The 25,432-nt window shown below is 40.7% G+C and overlaps 1 protein-coding gene across 4 annotated transcripts in view; it reads left to right on the top strand.

Moving 5' to 3' along the window:
• The window catches only part of THADA (THADA armadillo repeat containing), a 297,259-nt gene that overhangs the window by 185,709 nt on the left and 86,118 nt on the right, over positions 1-25,432 (top strand). For all 4 annotated transcript variants that reach the window (XM_059659977.1, XM_059659980.1, XM_059659979.1 and 1 more), the window contains one exon: positions 18,948-19,063. In XM_059659977.1, the coding sequence (XP_059515960.1) occupies positions 18,948-19,063 (116 nt within the window). The remainder of the gene's footprint in view (positions 1-18,947; positions 19,064-25,432) is intronic.

Below are 25,432 nucleotides of genomic sequence, written 5' to 3' on the forward strand. Positions count from 1 at the left end.
ACTCTCTATAATACTACAAAGAGGAGGTTCTTGATAAAAAAAAAAAAAATCTCCAAGGATTGAAGTTTGTGGTTAATTAAAAACAAGAATATTTTTAAACTTTACCTTCAAATCACTCTATAAACTATTTGGCACAATTAAAGCTCATGCCTGATAAAGGGTATGTTATGGTCATGATTTTCAGCATTCACTTCAAAGCAGAAATGTAAATTAATTAATCTCATTCTTTTATTGTGATGTTAGCTCTTTTGTTACTGCTGAGTTTACCTTGGCCTGAGAGCTGGCAATTAAATGGCACAGTGGAGATTACTGGAAAACATTAACTTGTTATTGTTAGTTGACATAGTGCTGAGGTTGATGGGAAGTAGAGTTTATAAATAGCCTGGTCTATGCATTGATTTAGAAATCTGCTCAGTTTCAGGGATGAATTTCATCAGACAGGCCATTCATTGTTTACATTTGAAGCTTTTTATTTAATGGAGAATGGGTTCATCCTATTGAAAAATGGAATGCTGAACACAGCTGTAGTACACGCTCCCAATGAAACTTGTTTTCAGTGGTAACTTCTTGAATAAATTGGCTTTCTGTTGTTTGCTCAACTTTATTCTTCTGAACATTACATAATTGATAATATTGCACTTTTGTCCTACATTTCTTTCTATTGACATTTATATTTTAAACTAGAATGGTCTTCATGTTTTAAATAAGTATGTTTTAAAATAAGCATACTTGAACTTCTTCCTTGTGTGTCTGTGCCTAAAAGCAGGCTTGCTACTTGAATTTTTATAAGCTATCAGATGCAAATCATTAACTGAGATCTCCCCAGCATGATGGTGGCAAGAACCCAAAGCAGTACTCCTTGAGAGATGAAAGGAAGTTGACTCTATTATGAGAAATCTAGGCAGTCAGACAAAGCATAACAATCATTTCTAGAAATCTGGCCAAATCACTGAATAATTGCCTTGCTCTTTCAGGCCAAGAGACAAACCTAAATTTGCATTCTCATTCTCATTGACCTGATGGTGAGGGAAGGAGGCTGTGCTACTCAGATAGGTTTCAGGCCATGAAGTTTTCAGGCTTTTTTTTTTTTAAGTTGGGTGGTGCCTGTATTGATCAATCAGTAATGTTTTAATTGAGTTTCAATTAAATGCTCAATATTGTGCTAATTAACCATTGGGTGGATATAAAGCAGTATAAATTCATCACCAGAATCTTGTATGACATGGGAAAAATAAGCAACATATCTAAAACAGAAAAATTACAATATAAATTCACATAGTATTAATTTTAAGTCACATTATCAGCATGGCTGGAATAGGTAGAAGCTTCATGACTAAATCCTGACTAATTCAGGTCATCTGGCTATATATACCTTCAGACCTCTGGTTGTTAAGACACTGACAAAAACAGGATGATTTAATAGGCTGTCAAATGTTTCCAAACTTACCTGATACAAGAGTTATCTGGCCTGCTGTTTAAAATACAGATTTCCAAGCTCTTACCCTAAAGATTTTGATTGTGTGTATCTGAGGTAGGACCCCAGAATCTGCCTTTTTAATGAGCAAATAGGTGATTCTGATGGTGAGGCAAGTGTGGAAAACATTGGTTACGAGTGGAAGAGAGGAAGGATTCAATGTATAAAAATGAGTCACTGTAAGATACATGTGATCCTTTCGTCAGGTCCAGGAGATAACAGAGATTTACCACCACCACCCCCAGTGAGGAATATTATACATTTCTAGGTAATTTGCCTTCGAAGTTAAAAGACAATGGAGGGCAATAAGAAAATATAGACATTTCTAAGCTCAAATTTTTAATGGGCAAAAAGTGTTCTAGGTTTCATTTCATCACTTACTTTCTTCTGCTCTAGGAAGGGTGCTCCTGGCCATTCATGTAGAGAGCAGGCAGGCAGACATGAATAAGAAGGAAGCATTTGAAATAGCAAATTGGCAGATGTGAGGGGAGACTCTTCCAAGTTTAAAGGGCAGCTGGCAAGACTGACCCAAGGCAGGAATGGAGGAAGCAGGAGGCTGAGTGAGCTGTTTAGTAACACAGTGTTTTGTGGTCAGGATCAAGGGGCATGAAGTAAGAGTCGTGGGAAACCGGGACAGAGATAACAATAATAACTGTGCACAACACATTTTATAAGGAGCAGGGAGGTCAGCAGTCCTTATGACACCCTCATCCAGAGCAATGGAGGGAAAGTTGGTTATATTATTTCAGTTTTACAGCTGGATGCCTAGAGATATTGGGGAAGGTGTCCTTGCTATAGTGAAGTAGAAAAGGAAGTAAGTGAATTAGAGCCCATAGATATCCTGACCTATGTTATTAGGTTGGATAAGTATTGGGAGGATGGAGAAGGACAGAAAAGGACTGTCTTGATGGAATTTAAGTTGGTGAGTTGGTGAAATTTTGAACGGATTTCAGCATAGCTAAATGAAAGATACAGTTATCAACAGGTTTAAAAAGGTGGTGTGGAGTGGGGATAATGAAAGGGGCTAAAATGTTGAGCAGGTTTTTGGTGTGAGCAGAGAAGGATATTGCATGGGAGGTAGAGTTTAAGGTTCAGCACAGTGTATATTATAAAACAAACTTTTGTATCTCCTTCTGATGACGTATAGAGACATACTGATCATAAAAATACGCTCAACTACATCTTCTCTGGTAAGCATAATACTTTTTAAAATACTCTGCAATGGAGAAAATTTTTAAAAATTAAACTTTGTCTGAGAGTTTAGTCTATGGTGGTGTGTCCCCCTCCCCGCCATGGTGTAGAGAGACTGGAAAAGCAGTGGACACTAGAAAAGCAATAAAACAGGTTATTACAATCTGCTCAGACATTCCAGTATCTCAGTGTACATGAAAAGTCTTCCTTCCTCTACAATTAGTACAACCGATAGCTTGCCTCTAATGATAGACTTTGCTATTTTTAATTAGCACCTGATGCTAATTTTTTAAGAATTAAAAGAAGTCAAATGGGATTCTAAGGGCATCTAATTACTGCAGTCTCACAATAAGTTGGTACTCTAAAGTAAATGTGTAGTTCACTCACAAGGCTATTTAAAAAAAATTTTTTAAATTATAGTTGACATACATTATTATATTAGTTTCAAGTGTACCACCTCATGATTAGACATTTATATCACAAAGCTTTTTTAATAGATGGAGGACCTCTGTAATTGGAGGATGTAAAATATGTCCCAGAAATGATACTGAATACGTTACAATATTGAATATTGGTGACTTGAATGTAGGACATCTTTTAAAAACTTTAAAAATTTTAATTGTGATAAAATGCACATAAAGTTTACCATTTTAACCATTTTTTAAATGTTCAGTAAGTAGCATTAAGTACAGGGGAGGGCAAAAGGAGGTTTATGGTTGTAATACAAATAAATAATGTAATAATAAATAATACAAGTATAAACTCTGTACTCATAACTGTGAACCTTCTTTTGCCTGCCCCTGTATATTCACATCGTTGTGCAACCAATCTTCAAAGGTTTTTCATCTCGCAAAATTGAAACTTACTAGTATATACCCATTAAACAGTAACTCCCTATTTCTTCTTTTCCCCAACTCCTGGCAACAACCATTTCTGTTTCTGTGGGTTGGAGTGTCCTTGACCTCACTCATATAAGTGAAATTATACAATATTTGTTTTTTGTTAACTGGCTTATTTCTCTTTCCATCATGTCCTTAAGGGTCATCCACGTTGTAGCCTGTATCAAAACATCCTTTGTATAGCTGAGTAATATTCCGTTGTGTGTAATATGCCACATTTGTGTACTCGTTTATCTGTCAGTGGACACTTGGGTTGCTTCCATCTTTTGGCTATTGTGAAGAATGTTGCATGAAATAGATGTACACATGTCTTTTTGAGGCCCGCCTTTCAAAAGTGGAATTGTGGGATCACACAGTAATATTATTTTTTATATTTTGAGAAACTACGATATTTTTTCCATAGAAATATAGAGAATCCTAATTTCTTGTTTTAGTTAGTAACTTCATTGGGGATCTTAATGGTTTGTGTCTTGGCCTCATTTTCCTCCAATATTAAGAGGTAGTATGTATAAAGTTAATACTTTCTTGTTGCATTCTGCTACTATGTTATGGATACCTCCCCTCTTCACCCACCTTCATACTCTAATCCTATTGAAACTATTGAATATCTTTTATTTTTCACTGAAATTGTTTGGAGGTGTGAGAAATAAGAAGACCCAGGTGGTTATAGAGGGTTAACTACCAATTGTATGTATGCAACTTCAAATTCACCCTGGTCTCTTTATTTGTGACTTTTTCCCAAGTAAAACTCCACTTTCTTCAGAAAGTGAGCCACTTCAAAGGTTTCTGAGTAAATTCTATTTTCTTGATAGCTAAGATTCTACCTGTTATGGAGACATGATCCATTCTACTAAGAGTTCACCACTAATTTCAAGAAGATTGGGACTAACTACTATATTGTGTGTGTTTTTTAAACCAAGAACCTATGGAATTTTAAATACATTTATATACCTTTCAGGGAAGACTACAATGTAAGTCCATAGCCTTTGCTATATGAAATATCCAAATATCCGTTTTATGAGACTAATATACACAGGAAGGATGCTTTGCTTCCTTTGACTAAAATGCATGCCAACTGGCCAGATTAACCCAACACATGCCATGGTGGAAGCTAAAGTACTTGTTAAAGTGTTACCTGATTTGGGCCATTCAGGAAATTTTAGGAAAATAAGAATGCACTTACTTAGGTTATTTTGACGTGGTTGCCTCTCTGAGGCAGAAAACAGAGCTGGAAATCCTACCTCTGGATTTGTGAATTTATGGAGTATGCTCTGTAGGAAAGAGTATCAAGGATAAACCTCTTGAGGTCATAGCTGACAGCTGATATCTTTAAGGGTTACCAGATTGTTTTTCTGAGACACTGAACGGCACAACTTACTCTTCTATGTAAATCACACGTGCAGAAAATGTAGCTTATGTCAGAAAGGGCAAACTTGATAAAGAGGACTGTACTTACACTTCTCAAAGCACCTGAGGGACAATCATTAATTTATCCTTGCCATACCCTTGGTCATTGTTATGAACTCTAGTAAGATGATTAGTCAGAAAGTACAGTTTCTGGGAAAAATCATCAGAGACCACTAAAAAAAGTATTGCTAAAGAACATTACTGCAACAGGCAGAAGTCCAGTGGCCAAGCAAAAACAAGTGCCAAAGAAAGGACATAATAAGCAGGTACCACTGAGGAGTAAGAAAGCTACCAAATAACTGAGAACTAAATAAACATAGATAGGAAAGCATAGATACCCCAGATGAATGGAGGCAGTGAGGTGAGTCTCCTTTTTACACCAACACGAGAGATGCCTGAAGTGCACTGAAAAATTAAAATCACACATGAGGCATCCATTAATAAGGATGACCAATCTTTAGAGAGTAATTACAAGGTACTTTCACATCAGTTACCTTTTAGACTTAACAATAATCTCATGAGATGAATTATATTGTTAGCTTCATTTTATAGGTGAGGAAATTAAAATAATTTTCCCAAGGTCACCAGCTAGGTCTTGACTACAAAGCCTGGCCTCTTACAGTAAGCCAGGGTTTCTGCACCTAGGCACTATTGACATTTGGGGCTGGATAATTCTTTGTTGAGAGGGGTTGCCCTGGGCATTGTAGGATGCTTAACAGCATCTCTGCCCTCTACTCACTAGATGCCAGTAGCACCCCCTTTCAGTTGAGACAACCAAAAATGTTTCTAGACAATGCCAAATGTCTCTTGGGGGTAAAATCACCCCAATTTTTAGAACCACTGGTCTAAAGACTAATGTTTCTCAGTATGAGTCAAGTGGGTGTAGCCTGTTGTCCCATTGTCATCAGTCCCAATATTGGGCTGGGAGAGCTTGTTCTCTTAGAACTTTCCTAAAATGGATCCTCATTGCCTTCCAGCAATATGGTGAAAGGGGACAGGCCAAAATGGATTTGGGATGGTTACTTGGAGTCATTGTTTCATTCAGCCATTTATTCAGCAAATAAGCTTAACAGTTCCTGGAGTTTGGTAGAGGCGCCAGTCTTTGAACTGAAGTAGGTTTAGAGGGAAGACTATGAGTTTTCTCAAGATGAGCTTGGAGGAGGATGAACCCATGTAGATAACATGACATGTTAGTAGGCTAGGAAAAGCAGGCTGATTGCCCACACCACAAACATATTCCAATCTCAAGGACTTATATTCATTGGTCATCTTTGTAAGCCAACCCATTTGCAAGCAGTCTTGGTGTTTACTTTCACTATATTGAGTTAACTATTGCCTTGAAAGTACTGTTTATCTCAGCCCACATGGTAATTGACTTAAATTTAAAATCAAGTCAACAAACGTTTGCATTCCTGTAAGGCTCTGTAGGAGATAAAACAACATGGTTTACATAAAAAGATAAATAGCAATCAAGGCAACATATCTTAGGTGCCAAATGAGTGGTTCAGATAATAAATACTATGCAATGAGAGGATGGAGAGATTTCCACAACCTAGAATTGTCAAGGAGAACTTCACAGAGGGAGCTAATGAACTGGGCCTTACCCGATAAGTAGAAATAATATGCAATCTTTATAACAGACTGGGAAGCACATGATTAATGAACACAGCATCCCATGTAAAAAGTACCTTTTAGATTTTTGTTGTGTTAATCTTCACTTGAGGATATTTTTCCATTGATTTTTAGAGAGAGAGGAAGTAGGGGAATAGACACACAGAGAGAGACATTTATTTGTTGCCTCCTGCACGCATCCCAACCAGCTGGGGATTGAGCCTGCAACCGAGATACAGTGCCCTTGACCAGAATCAAACCTGAGACCCTTCAGTCTGAGGGCTGATGCTCTAGCCACTGAGCCAAACTGGCTAGGGCTTGATTATTATTTTGATGCCATCTAGTTTCATTATTTTGAAATATATCCGATAACAGATATGAAATCCAGTTAGAAGTTTACCCATGATGATTGTCCAGAGTTTGTCAGCTCAACCAAGAAAATTCCTAAGTGAAAAAGGTGTTTTGATCACTCCCAGGGATCAGAGGAAACTTCCTAATGGTTGGTTTCATGACCTTTTATTTCAGTCAGACCTCACGAAATCACCCTTCTCCAAACAAAGTTGCCCTAGTAGGAAACTGGTCTCCAGATTTAGAGAGACCTTACTGTGTGCAGCCTGCCTGCATGACTTTGGGCATCCCCCATCCTCAGCAACACTTCGGAAGGCAGTTACCAATAAGGGCTGTAGAGGCTTTTGCTTCTTAAGACATGGTTTATTCCACAAATGCCAGCCATCCAGTAGACTTCTATAATTCCACATAAAATGGATGCAGCAGATGTTCCTGGACCTCACTGCTGGAGGTGTTGAATGGCAAATGAACAAACAAACGGGGGGACGGGGGAGGGGGAAGGGGGACCCACCCAAATCTCCTTCCTGGAGCTTAGAGGAATCATTCTTTTTCCTTCCTCCATGAGAAAATATAAACTGTTGCTTTATAAACAGTTGTCACTTTTTGACTTATAAAGATTCACAGTCTTTTCCTTTTGTTTACTTTGATGACCTTTGAAATAAGCTGCAACCCAGAGTCAAAAAAAATTTCCATGTTCATTTTTCAGAAAGAGGACTCTGTTGCCACAATGTGCTGTCAGCCTCTGACTCCGAGGCTGGCTGCAGCCCAGGCCCAGGTTTGCAGGCCCTTTTCCCCAAACCCCTCACTGGGCAGCTCCAAGTAATGTGGGTTACTGGCCTGAAGGCCAAACAGTTTTCTGTCGGTCAGACTCTTCTATAAAGCAGATTTTATGGCAACTCTAAAATCCGGAAAACACAAATTAATATATTAACTTTGCATTTCCTTTGGCTTTGCTTGCTGAAGAGGCAACACTAATGATTTTCCTGCAGCTCTCCAAAATGCTGCTACCTGCTTCCCCTGTGGCCAGCCTTCTCTACTCTCAGTGGGCCTCTCCTCTGACATGCTCTCCAAACCTCATTGGGTACCAGCCTGAAAAGTCAAAGGAAGAGGCCAGCAGAAGCCTTGGAAGGCCTAACTTCCTCTTGGGGGCGTTGAAAAGTTCCTTTTCTTTGATTTTATCTCTTAGTGAAAAATACCACATAGTCACCTGTCCCAATAATTTGTATGTGAATTTTAATACTGAGTATGGAGTTAGGGAATACATGATAAAAAGAACATTACTTAGCTTCTATTGTTTCTGATTCCCAAAATAATGCATTCTTCCTTTGTGGTGATAAGGCAGTCTGTATGCTCGATTGTCGTGGTGGTTGCACAAATCCATGCATGGGATAAAATTGTGCGCGCGCACACACACTCACACACACATGTGAATACATGTAAAAAATGGCAAAAATGAATAGGGTAGGTAGCCTAGTTAATAGTAATATGCCTATGTCAATTTTCTGATTTTGATATAGTACTGCAATTACTACATAAGAAGCCACAATTGGGAAAAGATGATTGAAAAGTACAATGCTACTAGTTTTGCAACTTGTTATGAGATTATAATTATTTCTTTACAAAAGTTCTAAAAAAAGTAATGCATTTTTACTGTAAAACTTTCTAAATTATAGAAAAGTTCAACAAACTTTCACCCCTAAACATTAATTGAATTTTAATATTAGTTAATCAAAAATAAATATAAATTAAAAATAATAAAATTATTTCAAACTTGACCAATGGGAGCCCATTCCAAAAAAAAAAAAAAATCACCAAGTAAAAAAATCCCACCCTCACTGTTAATAATTTGGTACCAATAAAAATGGGATCGTTGCCCTAACTGGTTTGGCTCAGTGGATAGAGCGTCAGCCTGCGGACTCAAGGGTCCCAGGTTCGATTCTGGTCAAGGGCATGTACCTTGGTTGCAGGCACATCCCCAGTAGGGAGTGTGCAAGAGGCAGCTGATCGATGTTTCTCTCAGATTGATGTTTCCAACTCTCTATCCCTCTCCCTTCCTCTCTGTAAAAAATCAATAAAATATATATATATAAAAAAATGGAATCGTACTATTTTTGCAGCTTGCTTTTTTTTACTTACCAGTGTAGAGATATTTCCATGTTAGTCTATATAAACCTACAACATTCTTGTTAATAGCTATACAGATTGGCTTTCTGTGATGGGATACTTGTAGAAATATCCCATAATTTTTTTCTATTGGTCCTGTATTGGTTGTTTCTGAATTTTCCTGTTAGAGTCAGTGCTACTGAAGATCATCCTTGGGCATCTATTATCTTTGCCCATACTACTTTCTGTGAGATGCCTAGAAGTGGGTATTGCACTGAAGAAAGTGCATGACTTCCAAGTTGCTACTTTGTCTAGCTCCGAGGGAGACCACTGTACAGGAAAAAAAAAATGTACACATTTATGTGTAACAAGATGGCCTTGCTGGTTATCCCCCCACCCCCCAAAAAAGGTGACAATTTATGTTCCCACCAATGATGAATGAGAGTATTGTTTTCTTACCTAGTTATTAGATGGGGGTCCTACCTACTAATTTTTAAGAAAAATTCTGTACAAATTAATGTTGTTGTTTTTAAATTATTGTTTTAATTGCCCTTCCTTAAACATGAATGAAGTTAAACATGTCTTCATATGTTTATTGGCTATATTTGTATTTCATCTGTGAATTGCTTGTTTATATTCTTTGCTAAATATTTGCAGTTCCCAAAGTGTGTGCCAAAGCTCTGTGGGATATTTTAAATTTGGGAGAGAAACACAATGATGTTTACCATCTGTGAAATATTATGAGATCTACTAGCTCGAAGCTATTTACACTTATCAACATTAGCTTGCACTGCATTCCTTTAGAAGATGCTATATATCTTTGCAAAGTTGAGTATTTGATAGTTGCTGCTATAAAAAGCAAGTACCATGAGAAAATCAATATGGAACAGGAATGAGGGTGGAGTCCAACAATCCCGAGGCTTGGGAAGTTATGAGTAGCCAACAGGCACACATATCCCATTAGTACGTATTTGTGGTTATTAAGGAATGAAATCAAAATATTTTTTCTTTCAACTTATGTGTATTATTTTTTCAAACAGTTCCTAAGTTGTTAGGGTATAAATACTTATTAGGTTGTTTGGACCTAACTACTTAATAAATGGAACTATTAGGTATTTCTTTTGGCCTAGAGGTACCATGAAAAGATTATTGAGGTGCTAAGGGTGCTATGAATGGTGAAAGTTTGTAACTCCCTGCCTTATTTTATTCAATTACTTTCATTTTTGTTATTAATTTGCAAGAGTTTTGTTCCTTAGGGGGATTAGCAAATATTTTACCCCCTTTTCCCTTTACTTTTGAATATTCCTTGTAGTTTTTACTTTTTCAGTTTTTGTGTTGACAGACTTATAGAAAGCCCATTTTTACCTGAAGATTATAAAACATTTTCCTGTTTTCTTCTAGTATTTTTATAATGGGCTTTTTTTTTTTTTTACATTTGATTATTTTCTCCATCTGGAATTTATTTCAATGCAAGACTTTGGGTAGGGATCTAACCATATTATTTCCCAAAGAACTAGTTGGTTTTTTAATACCCTTTATTGAATAAATCAATCTTTTCACTACTGTTTAAATATCACTTTTATCACCTACTGTATTTCTAGCACATTTATTTCTGGCCCCTCTATTCTTTCTCTCTCTTTATAGTACTTACTGTTTTCTACCTTGAATTTTAGTTATGTACATATCTTATACCCTGCACTAGATCATAAACCTTTTAATATTGACTTCATCTCTATGTCCTATAGCTGCATGCTTTCCTCTTTCCCTTCTTATCTTCTTCTCTAAATCTTTCTTAAAAGTTTTATATAGAAAAATTTAAATATACACAAATGTAGATAGAATAATGTAATGAGTCCCATTTATCTTAACTATCACTCAGCTGCAATAATTGTTGATTCTTAACTAATTTTGTTTCATTCGTACTACAGTCAGCTTTTTTCTTTCTATATTGCTTTAAAGCTAACTATCTTGATTGAACAAATTATCTATTATTTTTCATTAATAAGTTATGCTACATTAAAGAATTTCTTATTGATCTAAATATTAACTTTAAGGAAATTCAATAGGTAAAGCTCCAGATATGTAGAAAAGATGAATTATCATATATAAGAGAGCTTCCCCTAAAGAACTTAAACAGATTTATTCTATAAATAAATAGTTTGTAATTTAAAAATTTTTATACGTAGCTTTTCAGAAATGTATCTGTGTTCTAAAGCAGTGGTCGCCAACCTTTTGGACCTCACGGACCACTGTTCTAAAGTTAGGAACTCTTTATTTAGAACAGGTATTAAATCATTGTTTTGTAAATTATTAATTCTTTAAATACACGTCTTTGTTTGTATGTTGGGTTAAGATTGACTACTTTTGACATCACTTTCTAAACCCAACATGTTACTCAGGGCCCTTGATGCCTCTTCTGGGTGCCAGACTCCTAATTGAATTGTAAAATTTGGAGTACCAGGCCAGATATGACTCAGGCGAAACATATACTCACTCTCTTTTTAATGCTATGTATTTTCTCCAACCCTTTTGTGTGGAGAGAGTTTAGAGAGATTTAGTACCACAGCTGCTGGTGTGAATATAGGTTCTGCTTCTACCACCGCTGGCAAGGTGGCATGGTAGAATTAGAAGTAAATAAATGCTCTCTTTATTGAGCCCGTCTGTCTGACAGACAAAGCTACTTATCCTTGGGGTCCCGGGGCTATGAAAACTGGGACACAGTCCCTTCCTTCAAAGAGCTATACAGGGAAATTGTAGATTGATAGCCATGATGACAGGATTATATATATATATACACACACACACACACACACACACACACACACTGGTATATGTAAATGAAGCTGAATAGGAAAAAAAGTTATTCTTAGGGTGGGGTTGGGGGCAACTGAAGAAAGCTGAGGAAGGCTTTATGGTGGGCCTTACAGCGGAAATGAAATATCAGTAGGCAGAGCTGGAGAGGATAGGGGAGAAATGGAAGGGACATCCTGCATAGAAAAGCGTTTGTAAGTTGTCCAGAATGGGAAGTTGTCTGCCTCAGTGGCCACAGAATAGATACATGAAGAGGAGAAATTAAGGAGTAAAACAACTAGTAGAAAGGTGAGTTGAGCCTTTAATGCCCAGCAAATTCTATAGGAGGTTGGAAATTATTGAAGGATTTTGAATTTGGGAGTAATATGAATGGGGCTTGGTTTTAAGATTTATCTGCAGCCATGTGTAAAATAAGTTTTAGAGGCAAAGACCAGTCAGTTAACTTGTTTCCATCAGAGAGGTGTAAGGCCTTTGGTTTCCTGAACTAGAACTGTGGGAGTGTTAATAGAAAGGAGGGAACGGATTTGAGACAACAAAGTCAATTTCCAGGCCCCTAGAGACTTTGTGTTTTTGTAGATGTTAGTCCTTAAAGATATTCGTGGCCTATTTCCTGTGCTTCTTTTCCCCAAACCAGAGTCAGCTAGGAAGTAATTACACTTTGTAGTTGGTGACCTTTTTCCCAGCACAGCAAAGTGTCACCTTTTGGGAACTTACCCAGACCTTTCTAAGGATGTGTTCTCATCTGATGAACAGGTTGAGGTTTGGGGAGTAACCACTTGAAATGCTTCCTGGCCTGCCCTCCAGCATGGGATCAGATTGGTGGGTACCTGTGGGTGGCACAGGCTCACTGAGCCCTTTCTCATAGGGATGACCAAGGTGAGCAACTTAAGTGTCCCAGGGTCATGCCCCCAGTCCACACTGACCCTCCAAGGCTGGGAGCAGTGGGGCTGTTAATAAAAAAGGTTATGTTGAGCTTTCTGCACAGATGACCTAGGCAGGTACGTACACCCAGCCAGCACCATGCCCTGCACTGTGGAAGTAAGAGAAAAGAGGGGTGCTTCTGAGAAGCCTGTGGTCCTGTTGGAGATAAGATTGATATGCCTGAAGCAGAGAACAATTAAATACTAACCCACGTTTTAATAATTAGAAATGACAAATAAGTTAGAAAACTTCTCTCTCTTGCTTTCCCATCTAAACACACACACACACACACACACACACACAGAGTCTGCCTTTTAAATGATTTTTGCTGTATCCATTTCCATTTCCCGACAGTTATATGATTAGGCATGTTTCTGTGAATTAGAAAGTTTAGGTTCCTCCCTCGGCCATCCCCCTACTCACACCACTGCCCCCCTTCAGTCTGACTTAAAGCCATAAAATACTTCTGCCTGCCTGCGTTTAGTTCTGTTTGTATGAATTAAGTCGACAGGATAAATATTCACATTCCCAGCGACAGGCTGAAACAATGTTTGCCTGTTCTGCCCAGTGAGTCGAGAAAAAAAGGGGGCCTGACATCACCCTATACTGTACATTCCCGGCATAGATCATTTATTTAAGTCCCTGAAAAAATACAGATGTTTTACCAGCCGAAATAAAATCCTGTGTAAACACTGAGCTCGGAAAAATGTGGCTCTGACTTAGCTGTGGGGGTTGGAGCTAGGCAAAATGGCAGATGCAGAAATTTTATACTTGGCTGAATGTGATAGGGACAAAAGTGTTCGTCCCCAGTCTGCATGCTGCAAAAGAAGAATAGAATTTGTTTTTAAGAAAATACAGTTGCAAACGTGGATAGGTCTGTTGCTCTTCAGTGTTTGGGATTGTTAATGATTATGATGCATTCACCCACTTGTATCTGACCTCTGAAATGAGTGTCTTTTTTTCTATTGGAGTTGTCCTTTTTCATGACCTGCCTACCCTGGTCCTGTTATTGCTGGAGCCTGCTGGTTCCTGGCGCTCAGGTGCTGTTGATTTTATAAGGGGGAAAACTGCCTGGAAGCCATGCTTGGTGAAGAGGAAAACCCATCTCAGCGTCACATTCCCAAACAGCCATCTATCATCTTGATCTTGTCTAACAGTCACTATTTTAGTCCAGCAGCACAAACCAGACATATTTTACTGGTGCAGTGCAAGTTTTTTCAGGATCTGCCTCATGACTCTTCTCAGACCTGTGGTATTTATTCAAAGAGCATTACATTTGCTCTGTGGAGTCACTTTTAAGATTCAAAGCTGCCAGAATGGACCCCATGCTTTACACAGATGGTTGGAAACTCCCCCGAGTCTCCCTGTGTTTAGAGTGGGGATGGGGGTGGGCAGAGAGTAACTGCTTCCAGGTTCTCCAGACTTTCCTTAGATCCACAGTTTCATTTAGACACGCATCTCAGGGGCCAGAAATCTAGCCCCCTCCTTGTCAGGGCCTGGACGATCATCTCGTTTCTCAGCAGTCCCAGCCTGTGGTGGTCCCGGCCTGTGATAGTCCCAGCTGATAGTCCGGAGCGTATGGTAGTCCTGGTGATGCTGCTTGGTCTGCACTCAGTTGTTTGCTGTGTGCTTTTGGTCTCTTTCTGACTGAATCACAACTGTCTTAAGTCAACACCACTTTCTCCTGTTTCTTTTGCCGAAGACACCTCCAAATCCACTCCAAGCTTTTCTAAAGGGCCTCCCATAGCTAGAGGTAAATAGCTGCCCTGCTTGTCCCAGTGTGATTGTTAATAGAGCTCCTCTCCACTTTCAGAAGACTTCCTGGTCTTCTGCCCTCCCTAGAGCAGTTATCACTGGACATTCCCAACCAAACTCATTAAATCCCCTCCCTCATTCCCAAAAAGGCTACATGTGCTCTTGTGATCCCTGCTGGGGTGGGCCTCCAGCACCAGCTGCCTGAGTTCAGAGTCTCTTTCCTCACCCTCAACTCCACGTCTAGAGCAGTTGCCAAGCCCTGCCTCTTCAGCCTCCAAAGTCTCTCAAATGTATCCTTTCCTCTTAGTTCCACTGCTGCTCTTGTTTAGATTGGGGTGAGGTTGGGATGTCACAAGTTCAGTCCTATCTGTTTCAGACAAATAAGTGAATGAAGGGGCGTGGATAGAAACATGCAGCTCTCTTGATGCATCCTTTGTCTTCAAACTTTTGATGGAGATTTGGGTTCAGTAAATGTTTCATTTCCTCTCGATTCTACATAAGTTGAAGGGGGTGGGGAGGAGAGCATGAGATAAGTGATAAACCTAGACACTCCATCCGAGCGACCATGCATACTGGTCAGTAGGGGGACAGTGGGCACCCTGAGCATGCATTGCTTGTCAAAGGGGGCAGCTGCTGCTCCTCAGCCCAGGCCCAATGGCTCTGTGGGAGTGTGGCCCCAAGATGGCAGATGTTTTGATTTTTCAAAAGAAATTGGAAATCAGGATGAGTTTGAAGTGAAATCTCCCAATTCATAAAGGAAAGTTTAAAAATACCGTGCAGATCAAATAAAACATCTGCAGCCATTTTTTTTTTTTGTCCAAAGGCTCTTGGTTTTCAGCCTCTGGTTTCACCCCTCACCACCTTCTGACTGGACTATTGCAGTAGTGTTGGTCATGTTGCCCGTTAATCCAGCCTCTACACCACCCTGGCCTTTTGCCCGCCAAGTTACAGATCTGATCACTTAAAAGCTATGAAGAACAGAACACACATTCTTGATGTTGCATTTAAGATCTGTCTCCAGCTCTGTCTCCTCCCACCTTCCACACACACCCTGGCTGTGCTTTCGTCACACACAACTACTTGCTGTCCCCTGAGCAGTTCCAGGATTTTTAATTAATAGCTCTTTTTAGAACAATTTTAGGTTTACAGAAAAACTGAGCAGGTCCTCCCAGTCCCCTCTCCCCAGTTTTCTCCTGCTATTAATATTTTGCATTAGAGGGTACGTTTGTTACAACTAATACACTGAGATCAACACATTATTATCATTAACTAAAGTCCATAGTTTATAGTAAGGCTTACTCTTTTTGTTGGGAATACCAATATTTTAAGACCCTTAAAATTTTTTTTTTATAATTCCCGTTCCTCTGTTTGTATATTGTTCTCCCAATTCTGGCAAGATTTTTTTCAAGGCCAAATATGAATGTCCCTTTCTACAAAGCCTTCTCTGACTGTTTATTTCAGGAATGGGGGCTGGAAAGGAGGGAGCAGACAGAAAAAGGAAGAGAAGTAACTTTTTTTTCAAGGTGCCTAGTGTGTGCCAAGTACTATATATTCTTTTAAATCCCTCTATAATCCTATAATATCGTTGTTATTATGGATGTTAACCTGTTTCCGTGAGTTGCCCAAAGCCCCACTAATAGTAACTAGGTTGACGCCCATGTCCACCTGGCTCCAAAGTGTGTGTTGCGCCCATTCCTTTCCCCTAGGGCTGCATTCTTACCACTAATCTAGCCTCCTGCCTTCCCCACTAGATCAGAAATCCACTGGAGTGCGAGGTACTCAGCTCAGTGTCTCCATTCCCACGAAGCAGGGAGGGGTCGGGGGACATACAGCACTCCCCCAAACCCAGGGGCTTGTGACCTAAAGGCAGAGTTAGTATAGGAAGAGGCAACAGATCCTGAGATCAGTTCAGCGAATGGTTGTTGAACTCCTGCTGTGCCTGGACTTAGTGCAAGGTGAGGTGGGGAAGCGGAGGAAGTGGTGGCGGTGCGGCCGCGTGGCTGTGTCTCCCTGCCAGGCAGAGTCAGGAAGCTATTGATTCTCCGTGTATCCGGGACTAGAATGTGAGCTGCAGGGGAGCAGGGACTCTGTTCTCTGCTGTGACTCCCAGGACAGTCCCTAGTGGTGATAGCTCTTTAATAAATATCTGTGGCTGGAATGTTTGAATCCCATTGCAAATTGGGGTCACGGAAAGTGACTACTCAACTGCTTGCAGCTCTCATTGTGCGTTCAGTTGGTCATCAGCCTCAGTTCCGGCAGCTTGGGGTTCTCCACGTTTGGTGCAGGGCAGCTCTGTATTATAAGCAGTTTCCAAATTATGCCAGGCCTGGGCTCGACCACACTCCGAGTTCTCCGTTCCCAGTGAATGACCAGGATCACAATTGTTGTGTGGTGTGTACCCAAGGTGACAGAATTGATGGACCTGTTAGGCTGATTTTCATAAACCAGAGCTACCAAGCGTTTCAAAAACAGCCTTGTTTTTGCCAAGTAAGGTGAGCAAATATAGGACTAAGTTTAAACATCCATCAGGAGTTATTTTTGAAGCGATTGCTTCTAAATGAGAGGCATTTGAAAATCTCACAGCTTTCTTTACAAGTAAGTTCCACAGTCATGTATTTTGCTGGTGTCTGCTGATTAATTACGATCCTGTGACACCATGAAAAGCCCTGGTGGTTGGGTCTGTGCAGCTGCGGAGAAAAGTAAAGCGAGGCCCGGTGACACTGCCAAGTCTTTCAGGCTGGTGGGATTCAGGCAGAGGAAGGTATTTTTTTCACTCTGGCAGTCACCACAGAAGAACAGAAGCCCCAGCCAGACCCATTTCTCCAGACTTCAGGACGGTGGTTTGGGTCCCTGTGGGGGTGTGGTGAAGTAGTGATATTCGATCTGTTGCCTCTGAAATAACAGGTCCATTATTAGAGAAAGTGTTTTCAGTTTCCATTAGGACATGTGTGCATTCTCCTGTCCAGTTACTTCTGTACTTCTGTTTAGAAAAAAAATAGTGGTTACATAAATTTTTAAAAAGATTTTTTATTGATTTTTAGAGAGAGAGGAAAGGAGAAGGAGAGAGAGAAACATTGATGTGAGAGGGGACATCAATTGGCTGCCTCCTGCATGCTCCCTACCGGGAATTGAACCAGCAACCTCCTGGTGCATAGAATGACACCCAACCAACCGAGTCACACGGGCCAGGGCACATACAGTAAATTCATCACCATTTATTTTTTTCTTTAAACGAACGGTGGTCAGTATATATTTGTTGTTGGTAATTACAGATGTCTGACCCCAGAAAACGTGCCAACTCCGACTTGTGTAGGGTCCAATGACTCTAGGTCTCTTTTATCTTGGCCCCTTGCTCTTCTCTACTCCATTCCATATGTAACTCTCAATTATGCCCCTCACTGACATGAGAGAAAAAGAAAAACTTGAATCTTATTGCTGAGAAAGAATCATCTGCAGCTCTGGTGAAGGATACAGTAGGGAAAAAACAAACTGAGTTTTAAAATAGCCTTTCAAAGTTCTTCATGTGCTTATCTGCACTTGCTTTGCTCACCCACCTCCTCCTTGATTAAGATAAGGGCGACTGAAGGATTTCTCTGACATGCGTCTTTCTCCTTGGCACTGGGTAAGGTCAGAGGATCTCATCTATGCCCTTGTCCGCTTTCTTTCTCTTCTGAAGGTTTGTACTCCTCACAAAGGCCTCGTTGATGTCATATCGGAGTGTGAATCCATGACACATGTAGGTGGGCATGCACACTTGCACGTGCCCTGGGTCATGTGTCTGCTGGAACTGTGGCCTTTGTCCTAAATATAGACATCCAGAGATAGAACAGGATATGTCCTTCTCTGCTTAATTCTAATATATAATGTCATGTAAGAGTGAGAAAGTGGGGTGTGTCTGCCTTGCTGCCTCCACTCCTGACATCTCAGCAAAGACCTGCTAAAAAATCTGAATAGTTTACAGACGTCGCTGTGGAGTGTTTGCAAAGGCAAGCGTCCTTGTGGCCTGTTTCTTTAGCCAAGCCTGTTCTGATAAACCCAGACATGTAAACCAGTTAGATTCTCAGACTTAGGCTTTAAGAGGTACATTTTTTGTGAGTGACTGCTAACATAGAGAAAGATGTTTGCATTTCTTTGCTAAAACCAACTTACAGGTTGTTTGTAACTAGTAAGCTCTCGTATCAAATGATTGCCTGCTCACCTTTCTTTGGAATCATGTATGGAACCCAAAGCACAGGTACGTGGGTTACTTGCCACTTGCTACATCCTCCAAAACCAACAAGCCTTTTGCAAAGAGACCAGAGCCACATTCTGCAGGTGTCTGTTTTCTTTGAGGGGAATATTTAGAGGAAACCTAAAAGGGAGGAACTTGCATTTAGAAAAAAATATATTTTCACAGCAGATATTGCTTTTTCTCTCCTTTGGTTTAGGTTTTTCATTTGTTACAAGCCTTCTCGGACTCCAAACACAGAATGAATGCGCACTTTCAGCAGGAGCTGGCTGATGTTGCTGTTTGTACCACAGCCAAACTCTGGCTGGCCAGGAGGTATGTTACAGCCCCTCATGAGCAAGGAGTTATCAGGGGTTAGGAATACATTGGAGAATTGCTGTTTCTAGTTGTGGGAGTTTTAAACGTCATTGGCATGAGTTTTCTAAACTTATTAGAGTATTTATCTTTTTAGAACTTTGGGTTGTGGTGAAGAAAGAAAAATATTTTCTTGACAATTTTTCTAAAGCTGCTGTGTGGCTGGGGGGCATGTAATATGGCTTTTTATCTCTCCACCAATTAGCTTATTTTTATTAATACCTTCTATGTGCCCAACCCTGTGTTAGATACATTTTGTTCTTCCTCCTGGCCATTGTTAGTTTATTCTAGAAAGTTCACACTTTTCTGTGTGAAAAACGGAGTGAAAGAATACAGTGGGACCTTGACTTAGGAGTTTAATTCCTTCTGAGACCGAGCTCGTTAACTCAAATTACTCTGTCAACTCAATGCAAAAAATCGGCCAAGAGACAGCTGGTATCTCAAAAAACTCGTTAGCCGGGACACTCATAAGTCAAGACCCCACTGTATCTCATTTACTTAATAGGAAATCCTCTCTGTAACACTGTGTTCAAATCACTGTCGGACAGTGATGTTGCAAGGACCCCGGTGTGTCCTCTGTAAGTTCCAGCAGAGGCAGCCTAGTAGAGGACCACAAGCTACCACATCCCATGCTGCGTATGTTGTGTTTGATTAAGAGTCAATATGTTGGTTGCCTAAAATAGCAACCTCTTTTTAAATTTTTTAAAAAATATGCTTTTGTTCACTTTTCTTGGGCTTCCCGCCTTATATGGCAAAGCAAGTGATGGGTAGTATGAGGCCTGCAATTCAGTGTAATTCAACAAAGTACTGTTGAGCACAGACTACACACTAACCTTTGTGTTAGGAGAGGTAGGGATGCAGATATAGAAGAACTAGTCCTGGCTTTAAGGAGCTCACATCCACGAGATGAAAAAGATGTGTAAATAATTTCCATCCCATATGGTAAGTATGATAACAAATGTATGTAGTAGGTACAGAAATAGCCCAGAGGAGGGGCAGGGGAGATCCAGCATTGCACCCTTCAAGAGATGAGAGGAATTTTGCTAAGTGGCCAGGGCAGGGAGGGGCATTCTAGGCTCAGGTAACGTCTTAGGCAAAGACAAGGCAGTATAAAGTGGCATGGTGAGTGTGGAGAACTCTTCTGGTTTAAGTATAAGGTACATGTGGCAGAAAAGGAAGCTGACGAGCCCTGGCCAGAGTGACTCAGTGGGTTGAAGTGTTGTCTCATACACCAAAAGGTTGTGGGTTCAAGTCCCAAGTCGAGGCACATACCCAGGTTGTAGGTGTAATTCCTAGTTGGGGTAACCAGTCGATGTTTCTCTGTCACATCGATGTTTCTCCCCCTCTCCCTTTCTCTCTCTCTAAAATCAATAAAAACATATCCTTAAAAAACAAACAAGAAAGGAAAGGTAGCTGAAGAAATACTTGAACCACACATTAAAAAATTCTAAAGGAAACGTTTAGTGAAAGGGAGCCAGTGAAGAATTTCTCCATGTGTGGATGTGAGTCTCCATGTTTTCCTAAGCACCTGTAGCTTTGGACAGGGATATTAATGGGAAAATTTTTTAGTGTCTGAAATGCCAATAAAGTGATGGTTAATCTCTCATTTTTGGCCCAATTTCTCTCTCTCTCTCTTTTATTTAAAGAGTAGGAGTTAATGGCCCTAGCTGGTTTGGCTCAGTGGATAGAGCATTGGCCTGCTGACTCCATTCCGGTCAAAGGGACACGCCCAGGTTGCGGGCTTAATCCCCAGTAGGGGGCGTGCAGGAGGCAGCCAATCAATGATTCTCTCTCTCCCTCTTCCTTCCTCTCTCTGAAATCAATAAAAGCATATTTTAAAAAAGAGTAGGAGTTGATGTACCATAAACCACTTCCATGAGCCTAGTATCATTTCACTTCTGTGTGGCTTCTAGACAACTTCCCCCCAGGTGCTTTTTTCAGAACAAGGAACTGTTGATTACATTTGTGCTCTTCTATGTTTACCAATTCATAGGCCAAACCCTCTCGCTATTATTTCTAGGTTATCAGGAAGTCAGGGCTCTCCAGAAACCATGCAATTGAAACCCCTGCTTCCAGCCTGACTGGCCCAAGACAATACTGACTCTCCTGTTTGCTGAGGAAGGAGTTTCTGCCCCCTTAGCTTGCTATCCTTTCATGGGTTTCATAGAAGTTCTTCATTCACTGGCTTGATGGGCCAGTTCCTTCTGTTTGGATAGGAAGGAGGAGATAGAGTAGGAGGCCAGCCATCTGAATGGACCTTCGTGTTGTGCATTGCCTGAAGATGGATGACAAAACTGGAGAAGTCCTTCTGGCCTCCTTTAACCTTCCCTGTGCTTCCAATCCAGTTTTCTAATCAAGCTTTTCATCATCGTCACCCCCACCCATCTTCTCTGATTTTTCTCCATGATTTTCCAGGCCTAGAAAACAAAGGCATGAATCACTGCAATTCACTGGGTTTCCACCTTCCTTGCTGAGAGTCCAGGAAAGCCACTTACTATGTTTCCAGTACAGTCAACACTTTATTATCCAAGTGTGAACTTTACACTTTGTGGGTGGTCTGTAGATGGTTCCTAACACCAGGCTTCCTCTTACTACCCAACACTTTTACCATATTAATCAGCATGTGTTCAGGGCCTAAAATAACGTTTGGGAGGAAAACACATTGCCAGAACACAATGCATTCCAAAGCCATGGATCAGTTTTTCTGTATTATTCACACCATTGTCACAGTAACCTTGAGGTTCCTGCATAAGAAAGTATAGAATAGGATATAAGTGACGGAGCCTCAGTCTGTCACACACCTGCCCTGTCCTTGAGGTCCTCTTGAGAGTGTTGCTACAGGAGGTGTTTGTCTGCGCTCACAGCTCCTTGCTCACATGAGCTCTGGGTCCTAGTGGGCCCTTCTCAAAGTCAACCCTGTCTTCACATTCTCACCTGCCTTTCCCGGGGAAGACGTTACAGGGCACAGTATTCCAGATTCCTCTGCTGAAGAGGCTCCTTTGTGTCCCTCACAATTTACACATGAAAGAGGAATCAATGTTCCTTTGTGCCTCCTAAGGACTTCCTGTATCTTTTGATATAAGTTATGAAACATTAATGTTAGTGAAAAAAAAAAGTGGGTTTAAGTTTTTTTCCCCTCTATTTGATCATTAGCCTGAGTTCATTCAGTCCAATAAGAAAAAAAACATTAGCAAGGATGTCATTTATTTGTCCTTTTATGCTGAAAGAAGGGTGTGTGTTTTTAAGTTCATTGGAGCCATTGGATAACCAATTCAGTTTTTAAAATTTTGACCTTGAAATTGGGGCACATAAAATAAAGACTTTTGTCATATATTTCTGTTTTGACTTTGCAAGATTAATAGGGATTTATATGAGGTGATTAAGCAATAGCCATGGAGTTGTTGGGGAATTTTGGGTGATGAATGGCCAGCTGGCAACATGGCCTGAGCGGAGGACTGGGCTTCTGCTCTTACAGGCCGCTTTTCATTCCAAGATGTCAAAGCCTTTATAGAAATCAGCTCATTAATCCTGCAAGTCCCTTCCTTTCCCTTTTTCCTCCATTCCTCCCTCCTCAATCTAGTTTACTGTCTCTCTCATGGTGCGAAAGCAGTTTACCATCTATTGGAGGAAAACTAAGCTGATCCAGGTCAGAACCAGTGAGAATAGGGGCCAGCCACCATCCCAGAGAGGCTGACTGTGAGTGTCCCAGAAGAGGAGTCAGCACAGTCCCGGATCACGGCCCGTCTGCCACCCTGGCTGTTCGCAGGCTCCAGCTCCACTGTCCCAGCTGGATCATAGGCTCTGCCTGAATAGGAAGGACTTTTTTAAAGTCTTGTCAAGCCCTGGCTGGTGTGCTCAGTGGTTAGGCATCAACCCGGCCACCAAAGTGCACATACTTGGGTTGCAGGATGCATACAGGAGGCAACCAATCAATGTGTCTCACATCTCTCTCTCTCTCTCTCTCTTTCTCCCTCTCTCTTCCCTTCTTCCCTCCCTCCCTTCCACTCTAAAAAAAGCAATGGAAAAAATATCCCAGGTGAGGATTAACAACAATAATAATAATAAAAGCCCTGACAAGCAGGACTAAGAGGAGAAAAGATTTATTTACTTTGAGAAAATTACTATTACATAGGACTATTACAATTTTTGCTAAAATGTAAAATTACTATTACATTTTTTAGATGTCAATTCGGTTATCTAGTGTTTCCTTCGGTTATAAAAAGAAAAAAAATAAGTGTGGATGTGCTTTATTTTAATAAATGTGGTGAACTAAATGGTCTACCAGACTATACAATGGATGATGGAAGTGATGAACAGGAAGAAAGACATGTCCTACTAAATTTTTTTCATTTTTTTCTTGATTGTCAGTGTTGTATATGCTTATCATAGAAAATTGGTCAAGTATAAAATTTGGAAGAGAAGTGAATATAAGTCTAATCTTACCGACATGCAGAGGTTTTTAAACCTACTGATGCCAGGTCTGACCTCTGATTGTTTTGGTTTAGGGTGTTGCCCAATCGCCAAGAGATTCTAAAATGCAGTCAGATTGAGAACTGCTGATGTTTTCTTGTGCATTCTTGTGTCTCTCATCGTCCTGAGGGAGGGGGTCAAGGGATGAGTATTGGGTAAAATAGCAGTCATGCTAGAGGGCACTTGTATTTTTCTTCTAAGACCAGTGATTCATTGGAGAAAGATGGATTGACAGTTTCTCTAGCCTGCTACCCAGGACATGTAGCCGTTAAAACGTTAGTTCCACAGATGTGCCAGTGTGAGGGCCGTACCATTGTTTCATATATGGGTGAATTTCTGAGGTTGGTTACCTAAGTTATGTCAATTGATCTTAAAAATACCATTTAAACCTGATACTCTGTTGTGGTTGATTGTCCTGGAAATTCATGGCCCATTTTAATTTCTTGAGGTGTTGCTTAAATAGAATAGATGATTCTTATATCACTTCATTCAACAAATACTGATTGAGCATATTAAATACAACAAGTATTTATTTAACCCACTACTTCATTATAGCAAGGGCAACAAAACAGAGTCTTGTCAAATAGAATGATAGACCTAGAACTTTAGTACTGAAAGAATCTTGAAGGTTATTGTAGTCTACTCCCATCCCCATGCATATGGGAAAGGGCAGCCCAGAGAGGTCAGGGAACTGCCCATCTCACACAGTTACCTGACAACAAGCATTTGTTGAGGACTTGGCTCCTTGCTTCTTGTTGGGCTCTTTGTATCGGGCCACATTTCCTCCATCTGTCCAGACAGTGTTTTTATGTCAAGGCTTTGAATGGTGGTAACCTAAGCATTCTTTAGAGCAATGCTTCTCAGACCGTGGTATGCACATGAATCACCTGGGGATCTCCTAAAATGAAGACTTGCATTCAGTCGATCTAGGATGGGGCCTGAGACCCTGCATTTCTGACAAGCTCCAGGCGATTCCAGTGCTGCTGGTTTGGGGACACAGTATGTATTTTGAGGGCCAAGGGTCAGAGTAGCAGGCACTGTGATCATTCAGCCCCCTCTTTGAAGTACTCCCTCTCTTTATACCCTCATTCTCAAGGGCCTGTGACTGGAGCTTGGAGCCACAGGATAGGACTGAGGCTACTGAAGGGGTCATCCCAGAATTGTTTCCCATCCACCTGGGATGACCTGCACTGAGGGACCGCATGACCCCAGCGCTCTCCTAGGGAGTCCACACTCCTTTGTCTGGGCAGCCATCCCAATGGCCTCAGTGCCTGGGTAGAGCCAGTGCTTTGTTGGCATGCAGTAAGTATTTATCATTTGAAAAATAACAGTCTGGTATTCTGGTGAGAAAAACAGGCTCTCAGGACTATAAGAACAGGTCCGAAGGTTACAAGGAAATAAATTTTTGGGAAATAAATTTTTGAGTAAAACAGTGCTGATGCGGGGGAAGAGATGGTGGAGGGAGCTATACCTAATGACTTGTTACCCCAAGTTCTTATTTGCAAGAATTCTTAACTATATGATCCATCCCCTTTCCTGTACAGCTTCCCCCTCAGTGTTCCTGATACTCCCTCCACGAGCTCCTCATTGCCCCAGTACATAGACTTCCCGTCACTTCTGCGTGTCCTTCCCTGGCCGTCCTCTCACCCATGCTCTCATCTGTTCTCCCCATTTTCCCTCTTACTTACTGATCCCCACTAAGCTGAGGGTCCGCCCCTTGAGGCCTGTGGATTTAAATGTGTGCGGGAAAATGCTCATAGAGACAAAGCCAGGGCTTGCTTTTGTGTGGCAATCCCAGTGCTTCCCCAGGGGGTCTGTGGCCAGCTGCAGAAGTTCTGGTTTGGGATTCTGTTTTGCTTT

This window comes from Myotis daubentonii, chromosome 12, assembly GCF_963259705.1.
Source record: "Myotis daubentonii chromosome 12, mMyoDau2.1, whole genome shotgun sequence".
Lineage (NCBI taxonomy): Eukaryota > Metazoa > Chordata > Mammalia > Chiroptera > Vespertilionidae > Myotis > Myotis daubentonii.